We start from the raw sequence: 11,552 nt of genomic DNA, 5'->3' as shown, positions 1-11,552 counted from the left end.
TTACCACAATAACCAATTTGATATACTCTGTCGGTCGTACTCTGCATTTGTGACAGGCGTCGTTCTAAGGGGAGGCAATTCGTATTTGTCAGCTTCTTACTTGAAGGTCCTGTACTTGGTGCCGTAAAAGACAATCATACGACGTTTCTGGTAAGTATATCTAGTAAACATTAGTAGACCATACGTGAGTTGGGTTGAACGCGGCTATAAACAGTCCTTCGGGTATATACTATCATTATTCAGTAAATATTGGAAGCATATATGTCATTTGATAAGTTAACAACGACATGTTTTAATACTAGTCACGATGCAAATCCCACACAAGGCACCAAATGCCAGAATATACCTCAACCACTTACCCAAAATTCCCATTAACCAAAAAACAATAACATTACTTTTTTTATAATGGTCTGACGTGAATTGTTTTAATGTTTGAAAATAATTATAGCTTGGATGTATCACAGATCCACGTTTCGTGCTGCAGTGAGTGGACCTTACTTGGATAGAGTGGACCTTACTTGGATAGAGCGGACATCACTTGGATAGAGTGGACCTTACTTGGATGGAGTGGACATCACTTGGATAGAGTGGACCTTACATGGATAGATCGGACATCACTTGGATAGAGTGGACCTTACTTGGATAGAGTGGACATCACTTGGATAGAGTGGACTTTACTTGGATAGAGTGGACCTTACTTGGATAGAGTGGACTTTACTTGGATAGAGTGAACTTCACTTGGATAAAGAGGACATCATTTGGATAGAGTGGACCTAAATGGATAGAGTGGACTTTACTTGGATAGAGTGGACCTTACTTGTATAGGCGGACCTTGCTTGGATAGAGTGGACTTTACTTGGATAGAGTGGACCTTACTTGGATAGAGTGGACATCAGTTGGGAAGAGTGGACATCATTTGGAAAGAGTGGACATCACTTGGAAACTAAACCTACACGATGCCAAGGAAGAGTTTTGGGTTTCCCTTCCTCGTCTTTGTGTTGCTGGGGACGTTTATAATGTTTGTAATCTTCAAATTGACATATCAGGAAAATAACGCAAGGAAGTCTGATGATTCAGCAAGGATCGGACCAGTGATAGCTGTAAGTATTTCAGACATGATAGTATCAATCAAACTAAAAATCACTCTTGAAGATCCGGGTTAGACTAGTTCGTAAGAGAGGCGACTAACTGGATCGGGTGGTCCACACACACACACACACACACACACACACACACACACACACACACACACACACACACACACACACACACACACGCACACACACACACACACGCACACACACACAGACGTTGCTCATTGGCGCGTGTGTTTATGATTAGCATCTCTTGCACGCTGATGAAAATCACTGATCCCTATTCTATTGATAATTGAATAATAAAACTTGTTGTAGTCCGCTCTTTTCGCCATCCTTTTTTTTCATATTATAGAATCCCTTACCAGGAGGCCAACCCATGCCCACGTTGGAGGTGTTGAAGACGTTGAACAGAGAACAGCTGTCACAGATATACCACAAGTAAGAATGATAACCATAGGAGTAAATGTTGATTACCAGGAAGTCATAGAAATACAGGTGCAGCGAGAATGTTTGACCATTTCGCGGAAGGACAAACATACTTCAACCAAACATCTATTTATTTTACTTAAATCATATATCAACACTTCATGTCGACCCAAGGTAAGATCTTACATCTTATCTAGCTGTATATTAGCATCACCGACAACAGCATGTACATGTATGAAATAGTCGAGCGTTCTTCACAAGGAGAATGTTGTGTGTACGTGGCCACGGTCCATGGTACATGTGGCATCACATTGGGTGTTTCGTCCCAAATTAACATACGTTTTATGTTATGCTGAAATACCGAATGAGCCTTGTAGGATCATGTATTGTGGCCCAGTCGTCTAAACTGCCGCAATTCGCTGTGCAGAGTTGCGTCCCTTGGGCAATCCAAACATCTTTGATCATGCGTTCAAATCCCGGTTCGCCCTGATCATGTGTCTGTTTGTCAACGCCATATGTTTGCTCGTGGGTTTCAGAAACGCGAAACGTCTAAGACTTGCATCACTTTCCTTTTCCATGGAGGAGACAAGCAGTGATATAACTGAAATACTGTACAACGCGACGTTAAACCAAACTCACTCACTCACTCACTGTCACAAACTTCCAATGATCATATGGTCAAGGAACGACTACATTTCAGGGTCTGTAGTCCATTTTCAGTCTAGCTGTATACATTCAATTCAATTCAAATTACGCATTTATATAGCGCTACATATCCAGACATACTGCCTGCTCAAGAGAGCTCAGTCGTATGCTCTTTTGAAGAGGATGGTCTTGAGTTTTGATCTGAAGGTGTTGACATCTTCAGATCCCCTGACATCAATGGGCAGTGCATTCCATAGATACATGTATCTGATGTCCTATGTGATACGCACACACTGCCTCTAGGTAATTAAGGGATTAATTTACATTTTAAAGTTTTAAGTTGACAGACAAGGTGGTGTTTGAAGGACTGTCGGGACTGCCAATTTGCCTGAGTCTAGTTCCCTGTGACCGTTTTGCAAGGTCGACTATCTCTGATTGATGCGTTCATAAACAATATCACCGTTCGATGTCAGTGCTCACTTTAACAAGTGTGAACCCGCTCTCGCAATGTCCCTGTAGGCTCAAAGTGTACGAGTACTGAGAGTTTCTTAAACTATGATCAAATAAGCTGACGTCTTTTGGTGTGACGCGGCCGAGGATCGAACCCCGTACCTTCCGCTCTCCGGGCGGACGCTCTACCACTAAACCACGGATGCTATATTCAATACCTGCATTTTGATCATTTGATCCAAGCACTCAATGCCTTTCTATATATATGATTTCCTGCATTCAAATGGGTAATGAAAATGTCTGTCTATAAAAGGCACCACAAACAGTCTGTCCCGTTATCCCTTTAATGCTGCAATCCTGCCCGACTACAGTGACACTGCGTTAATCCGGACATCACCGTTTACAGTGAACTTTTCCTTATTAACACGTATTCGCATTAACGAATTATGGGTACGGATCAAGATGCAGAGTATGAAGATGTTCCCAGGGAAAGAGTTGTCGGGCTGAAAGGATTTCACTTGACATTTTGTTAAGGTATAAACAACAGTAAAGAGTTTAATGTGTGTGGTTTCAGCTATGTGAACAGCGTTCAGATGTCATGCAAGAAGGTGGCCAGGCTTGGCAACGTCGGCGACGGTGGATGGAACGTTTGTGAAGACCCTCCATACGAAATCAAGACACCCTGCAATATTTACTCCTTTGGGTAGGTCTGGTCGAGTCTTTCCAGATACTGGCATTACATTCAGCGAAATTGTCCAGTGGCAATCAATTGATGAATAGTTATATCAGTAATTCATTGGCATCGATATCTTGCTAAACTATTATCAATTTAATTGAATAAACACCAATATTCTGACACTTTCAGCAATGTATCATATGTATAATAATGCAATGTACGTAGGGCTAGGATAGGGTGGCTTTGAGAGCTCGCTCCTCGTTCCGAATGCCCTTTTTTAATCCCAGGGTACATTGATACATTGGATCAAGTCTAACCACATTGTCCCAAGATATTCTGTCCATGTCACATGAGTGGTTACCACTTTGATTACTCGTCGAACGAATTCATAAATCACTACAAGTGACAAATGTCTCCTTCAGTTAAGGGGGCAGGGGTGGCCAAGTCGTGTTAGGCGCCGCGGTTCGCTTTGCAGTGTAGCTTCCCTTTGGCATGCCAGAAACTTGTGATCGTTGGTTCGAATCCCGATTTGCCCCGATTGTATTTCTAGGTTTGTCAGCACCATACCCGTGCTCGTGGGTTTCACCGAAGTGGTAAACGTCTGTGACCTGCATCATTTCGGGCTTACTTCCCACATCAAGCTGACACGCCGTCATTTCACTGGAGTATTGTTCAAAGCGACGTTAAACCCAACTTACTCACTCACTTATTAGTTCAATTTGCCGTACCATACATACTTCAGGATCAACTACGACTGGAGTTTCGACGACGCAGTGGCTGCAACATACGGCTGCCAGGTCCACTCATATGATCCCAGGTATTGGCATTGTTCTTTAAGGGACGCTTATATCAATCCTGTTTTCTTTTCTTTTTTTGTCAACATGAAAATATACCGCACTCGCAGATTTAAATTCTTAATCTATGAAGTTCTCTTTGTTCATATACGATCTTTGCGAACCGCTGGTTCAAAAAATAGGAGATAACTGTTATTATAAGTTTCATGTTTATTCTACATGTTTTGTAAAGATCCGTTAAGATCCGTAGAGACTAGGTCTTCTGCAACCCATGTTTGCCGTAAGAGGCGACAAACGGGATCGGTTGGACCGCGTAGACCGATGCTCATAATGTCGGTCACTGTATTGACTGGCCAGACTCGATTATTTACATTTTCTGAGTGCGACGTTAAACAACAAACAAACAAACAAAACATGTTTTGTCCGGTACTGGTGGACCATCTTAAGAGCAGCCGAATCAAAGCCCTATGATCAATAGACTTACTTGACTGGGAACCCGTTACACAAACCGATCGTGCGATCGTAGTGCTACACCTATCGACTATAGTGCAACGTTTGGAAATGGGCCCAGGTAAATGTACAGATCGCTGCACATTCACGAGGTAGTATGTATTTTTAGGCAAACATGCTCAGCAAAGTTATTTCCATACCCAGTCCATGTTTGCACACAGAAATGATTGTTTTGAAGGTTATTTATTGGACGGATTATTAATTTGACAGTATCGGTTGTGTGGGTCTCAAAGAAACATGAAAGAGCGAGGGTCATTAGAACATTTTGTAAAATATTTCACAATACGAATTGTGGCTATTGATCATAGACTACCAACGAGCAACTGATTATTCATTTAGTGTAAATCCCTTTGGCGAAGGACTTTCAACATTCAGACACGAGATCAAACTCAACATCCGTGAGTGTTATTCTAAACTTCTGGGCAAATGAAAGTATACACTTAAAAACTGGATTTGACCCACAAATTACAAACGTTATCAAAACGTTACAAGGCTGACAACACTTACCGAAACACAGGGCCAAAACATAACTACCATACCAGTATCAAACATATTGCAATCGAATAACCATTTCTTGTTTGTTTCACTTTAGCCACCATCGAACATGGGTGTATATTTTCTTTTTTGCCGGAAGTGAATAAAAAATTATCATCATTTTCAGAAAGAACATGAAGAAAAATGTAGGATTATAAAACTATAAAAGAAACTGTAATCAATGTTGTTCTGGTGATATAACGTGATCAATTCGTAATCAATGCAGCAACGTGATATTACTTCCACTGGTCAATCAGCTTTACGAATCATTTAATTTAAAAAATAACTTGACTTTACGACCACTGTGGGAAAAATATATATGAGCGAAACTGAATTGACGAAAGGAATGTCTGCTTCAAAATATGTTTTTGTGACTTATTTCGAGTATGATACACATGAACATACAATCTCAAGTACACCGTTTCCTCGGTACTGTGCCTTTCAATAAACCGCTAACTTGGTTATAGCGCGCGCTAACGCATGGCTCCCCAAAACGTACTTACATTTTTAATAAGCTCAGGTTTTACACCGACAGATGTTTTTCCCTATCTCATAAAACATTATCAGCTGATCACCGCAAGCTCATAACACCGAAAATACCAGTCAGCAAATCCGAACTGAAGTACGCAATTCAATACCATTATTATACTATCTTGTTATTAAAACGTGTTCATTGTATATCTGGACTTGTGTTTGTAATATATTTTATTAATTTTATTCAAAATTTCATTTAATATTGTTTTCATTAAGTTATGTGAAATCGTGTGTGAAGAGATACAGCAACCACGGTCAAATTACCGCTTTTGACGCATTGAAACGAACTTTAGTTGCCCGAGGATGGATACATATATTAAAAATGCCATACTTTGACTCGTTAAAAGTCATATTTGTTGCAATTTGGCTATTACATGTCAACATAACGTTATCGCAATTGAAATACATGTAGCACGGGAAGTCCCTAGGGTGACTGGTCAAATTGTTCCATACGTAAAAATATCACCAGTACCAAAATGCTACACTTGTGGTTCTTATAATTATAAATATATAATTATATAGTAAAAGCTGCAACTAAGGTAACACGATATTGGAATAAATTATTCCTGATAAAAGAATAATTTCAGATACAATTTCTTCGACCATTGCATCAAAATTCTTTGAAGTTGTATCACTGGTGGAGTACATTAATTTTTTCCTGGTGTTTGAACTTTGAATTGTTTTGAAGGAAAGTTGAACAACTTCAGTAGTCTTGTTATTATAAAATAATGTTGACTGTTCCAAAATCATGAAAGGTTGAATCTTTACATGCTTTAAGTCTTGTTTTTTTTTTATCTTTGCGTATCGAGATACGTATCGTATCGTGACCAGAATATCGAGATGCGTATCGTGTCGTGACCTTCCTGTTTCGTTGCAGTCCTAGTCAATAGGGATATACCTGTCAAGGAACTTACAGTTTTATCACGACCTTAAAACGCGAGTGTGACGTCACACCTAATGACGACACTAAATCCCACGTTAATCGTGTACTTCGTCAACAATGTCATATACTTAATGAAATCGACATTAGGCGTGTGCGCCCAGAATGGATTTTGATTTATTCCCTTATTAACAAAAATGATAATAATAATTTAATGTGTGATTTCGAGATCCACGAAAACAGTGTGTCATATGAACAATTATGACAGATAACATCATTTAGAATACAATATTCAACAACGTATCTTTTGTGTTATATTTTTGATATTACAAACGAAACTTTGTCCCATATTTAACATTATGAATGCATATTGTCTTGTAAATGTGTTGTTTCAGCATGTCAACAGTGCCAGATCATGACAGGAAGAACAACATTCATTTCCATCGGACAGGCCTAAATACATCTGATACCACGAACTCTATGGGTTGGCGTATGCGGACCTTCTCCTCCATTTTGAAAGAAAATAGCCACGCAGAAGTAAGAGCTATACAGTAAACTACGCTTATAACGAACACGCTTATAACGAACTTACAAATATAACGAACTTATTTTTTAGTCCCGACAATTTGTTGTATATATGCTGTATATATGCTTATACCGAACTACGGTTATTACGAACTAAAATTAGTGGTACCTTGGAATTCGTTTTAACCGTAGTTTACTGTAGTTTTTACAACTTCAATGACTTGTTTAAACAGGAAACGTATTCACTAATGTTTTGGGAAAGCAAATTATGGTTTAAAAAAACAGATGGGAAACAGTTGGACACAATGTGCGACATATGGTTAGTGTAATGACCAGTGACCACGGATAACTTAACGATAAGAATAACTATAAGAGAAAGACCAATGTGAAGGTGATTCTTACCCCTAATACAGGAACAAAACGCGGATTGTGCAGGTTTTAAACGAACTCAAATATCATATGACCGGATTTGCGTATATAAACATATATCAACTTACTTTGGTCGATTAGAAGTTTTTAGCAATATTCCAGCAATATTACTGCGGGGGACACCAGAAATGGGCTTCACACATTGTACCCATGTCGGGAATCGAAACCGGGTCTTCGGCAGGACGAGCGAACGTTTTAACCATTAGGCTACCCGACCGCCCCTTGTCGATAAGGACGTTAGTTCTTTGAAATATATGTCTTATTTATTATTGTATGCACAAGTACAGTTTTCACAAATCCTATGGCAGACATTTCCAATCACCGATATAAAACGTCCCTCCTTGTGACAATAACTTCGTGATATAACTGGAATGTTTTTAAAAGCGGCGTTAAACCCAACTCTCTCACTTAACCTTAATATTATACGTAACATTGAATATCAATGATGATGCAAATGTTTATACTGTTGACTACTTATCTGTGACAACTACTGTGTTGTGGCATTATTTAGTTCAAGTGTAAAGAATTCGGATACCCCATGTTTTTTTCACTAGTGGGATGCTTATGAATGCAATCCTTAATTGTTATCCGTGTGTTCATTATTCTCTGGCTAAGCTACTCTTGAAATCATACGATCACATATTTGAAATGCATGTAGATGTACATGTATGTAGTGTTATTCAAAATCAACTATTTTACAAGAGGGATTTAAAAACTGATAGCATTCCAATGGAACGATGATCTATGGGGATGGTCAGTGCACATCAAAGTATATCTCCTCGCCATGTGTTACCAATAGCTTCTTTACGTCATTGGCGTGAAAGCTTCACACTAAGTCTAATCACAAACAGTTATATTACAAGGTAGACACAATTTTATGGATAACAACTTCTTTAATACTATAAAAAGCGACGTTTCGGTATAGATCCTTACACCGTTGTCAAGCAAGGATATGGAGTCTCAGTCTACTGCATTCTGACCCGGTTTTTCTCCTGAAATAAGCATTCATATCGTTTGCGGGATAATTATGTTTTGGCGATAACGATATTCTCGAATAGTTGATAGAGGTTTCTATTGTATATGAATCACCTTTCACCAACTGACGCATCCATTGCAACGAAATGAGCTTGTTTTGTTCTTTATTCAGCAGTATCCGTTATCTTTCAGGCTGTGATCGATCTACTGAAGATTGATATTGACTATTCGGAATGGTGGGCATTTCCTGAAATGTTAAAAAGTGGAGCTCTGAAAAATGTGAAACAGTTTTGTTTTGAGATTCACGTCAAGCTGAACGGCCAGCCAGAGCCTGACATAGACAAGTACTTGAGAGGTCTGGAACTGCTGAGAGACTTCTACAATGAAGGTTTTAGGATATTCCTTACGAATAAAAATATGGACGCTAAATACAAGTCAGTATTTGGCATGGAGCGAACAGGTTGTCATGAGATTTACATGGTACGCAGTGATATAAGGACATTTGGGTGACGTGGGTTTTGTTTTTTTAAGACCAATGTATTTGAGAAGTGTCTTCACGATGCGATGACGTCATTTCTTTGGTAAACCTCGCCCGTTTTCATCGATCATTAGTTATACGCCAGCGTGTGCTTAAATATGGCATTCCAGGTCAAGCACACAAGCACACAAGAACCGTCCGAAATGTGAATTTGGTGGTAACTGCATCTTAAGATAACATGTGCCTTACTAGTCATTGGTTTGAGCCCAAAGCTGTTGTAATTGAAGACATGCATACTTTTGAATCCAAGGATCACGATCGCCCTACTGATTTACTTTCCCCGGACCCGCTATACAAAGCATCTTAGCGCTACGACTACCGTAAGTCTGTGTTAAAGTATGGAAGCTACCGCCATGTCCAGGTCGTTCTCGTTCAGATGGTGTTCTTTGGCGTCATAAGCGCATTCAGACTGCTTTGTTGTGTTTAAGCACATATCTTTGATTGATTGAGATCGAGTCTTCTTGCAGGTTACGGAAACAGACGAGTGGTTACGAATGGATTTTTTTCTTGGGCCTATGAATATTCGTGACCAACTCATGTTATTCCGTGACAAGACGAATAGTGACTCGTGCCCCTTTCATGGTCATTTTTACGACTGGGTTGCGTCTAAGGGTAAACGGGCATAGTTAAAAGAATTGTCAACTCCCATATTTCCTCAAAGTCATATATTTTCCAGTTGCTTATTAAAAGACATTGGGACTTACATATTTTATAAAGTTTGACTTAACACGTTTTACTGTATCAAGGGTATATTTTTAGATGCAAGACATGTGTAAAGTTCTAAAATTATTCCCGACGGATTTTTTGCCCAAAATACTTGAAGTCATACGCGCATTCTGATTGGTTTGTCGTATTTTCGCAAATAACATTCATGGATAGGGGGATGAGTATTCATGCAGATTATGGAAAGGGGCGAGTGGTGACGAATTACATGTTTTCATTTACGTTCTCCGTAAATCAAGGCGTGGTCATTCCTATTTCAAACATACACGATAATTCGCGATTGTAAGTTGGTATTGGATTCAGTGATGTCTATGAATAGTTTGCTTTGGTTTGATATACTGGTGTTACATTAGCATTTGAACTCAATGGTTGGTGTAGATAGTTGGCTTTAATATTGATCGTACCAGTGACATTTACGTTTTAAGTTAAATGTTGAAAGTAAGTAGTTCGCCCTCGGTTTGTGTGACAAGTGTGTATCGGCGTGTGTTACATCGCCGCGATACGCGATATGTTAGTATGGCACTGCACTGGAGCGTTCAACAAATGGAACGTACAGCAATTTGATTCGAAGCACTCTGGACAAATCAGGGGGGATGCGGTCTGCGTTGTGGGAAAATGAATATTTTAACCATGGGCTGTTGTGAATTGTCAACAATTACCAATTCATGTTACGTCATCCTTTGTTCAACAACGTCATTACAGTCAAGAGTGATGTAACGTCTATCACACAGCTGTCAATCTGTACTTCGTGACACTTTTACAATGTTGAATAAATCTCTCTAACACTCGTGTTTGGTCTCGATGTTTTTTATTCCCGCCATTTTCCTACATTTTAACATAAACGGAAGAGCTTCCGCTTCCGCTCACAAAAACCGGACCATCAACATGATCAACCGGACCAAGTCGGGATATGGACAAAATCATATAGTTAACAACAGCTGTTTCATAGTGAGTGAGTGAGTGAGTGAGTATGGTTTTACGCCGCTTTTAGCAATATTCCAGCAATATCACGGCAGGGGACACGCGAAATGGGCTTCACACATTGTACCCATATCGGGAATCGAAACCGGGGCTTCGGCGTGACGGGCGAACGCTTTAACAACTAGACTACACAACCACCCCTTAAGACATAATTAAATTTCCAATAATGCTTATTCTGTATGAATCATAATTTGAGTGGCTGGTCATATATCTTAGATTGCCGAATAAACAATATATTTATGCGCAATCGAAATATATGTTGTAAGAGTTGCTCTCTAACTTTTATATATCATGTAGTGGGTTGTTGTTCCACCTTCTCAGTAATGTCGAAGGAAACAAATATGAATTAATAAGAACGTTCTTATTTTGTAAGCGGACGTTGAATGTTCAGAAATTCTAAGAGAATACATGTTCTGTGATCCAGCATTGCGGGATATGAGGTCTTTAAGAAATGGTGGTATTATATCATTATATATTTTATAAATCAAAATTGACACTTTACTCTTCGTACGGTTGACCAAAGCTCATAACGCGATGCGTAATGTTTGTTGTTTAACGCCGAACTCAACACTAGCCTAGACAAGACAATCCAGTGATTGGCATCATGAGCATGGATCTATTAGGATACGATGACATGCATTAACCAAGTCAGCCAGCCTGACGACCCGAGTTACCGTTCTTTCGGCTTCTAATTTCTTTCTTTTCCAGCTTATATGTCATTTCCAGTGTACCCTCGTTCCACACTGCCTAATAAAAGCTGTATATTTTTTTAACATTTCTATTTAACATTCTCGCCGAAGACCCGAATTCGATTTCCCCATGGGCCAGATGGGTA

The 11,552-nt window shown here is 39.4% G+C and overlaps 1 protein-coding gene across 1 annotated transcript; it reads left to right on the top strand.

Annotated features, from left to right (window-relative positions):
* Positions 1–553: 553 nt before the first annotated feature.
* Positions 554–9,918, top strand: LOC139480012 (probable methyltransferase-like protein 24). Its single transcript, XM_071262985.1, has 6 exons — positions 554–1,100; positions 1,450–1,535; positions 3,193–3,321; positions 4,037–4,111; positions 6,942–7,083; positions 8,668–9,918. The coding sequence occupies exons 1-6, from the start codon at positions 957–959 to the stop codon at positions 8,983–8,985; spliced, it is 894 nt and encodes a 297-aa protein (XP_071119086.1). The 5' UTR covers positions 554–956; the 3' UTR covers positions 8,986–9,918.
* The last annotated feature ends 1,634 nt before the right edge of the window (positions 9,919–11,552 follow it).

This window comes from Haliotis cracherodii, unplaced genomic scaffold, assembly GCF_022045235.1.
Source record: "Haliotis cracherodii isolate W230 unplaced genomic scaffold, xgHalCrac1.p SCAF_4, whole genome shotgun sequence".
Taxonomy (NCBI): Eukaryota; Metazoa; Mollusca; class Gastropoda; order Lepetellida; family Haliotidae; genus Haliotis; species Haliotis cracherodii.
Note: the sequence above shows the minus strand (reverse complement) of the source record. Positions and strands in the feature narration are given on the sequence as shown.

Excerpts from the sequence above, each read along its gene's own strand:
- LOC139480012 (XM_071262985.1), top strand. The coding sequence starts at position 957 with ATGCCAAGGAAGAGTTTTGGGTTTCCCTTCCTCGTCTTTGTGTTGCTG. Across the intron at positions 1,101-1,449 it reads GGATCGGACCAGTGATAGCT|AATCCCTTACCAGGAGGCCA; the intron begins GTAAGTATTTCA and ends TTCATATTATAG. Across the intron at positions 3,322-4,036 it reads TGCAATATTTACTCCTTTGG|GATCAACTACGACTGGAGTT; the intron begins GTAGGTCTGGTC and ends TACATACTTCAG.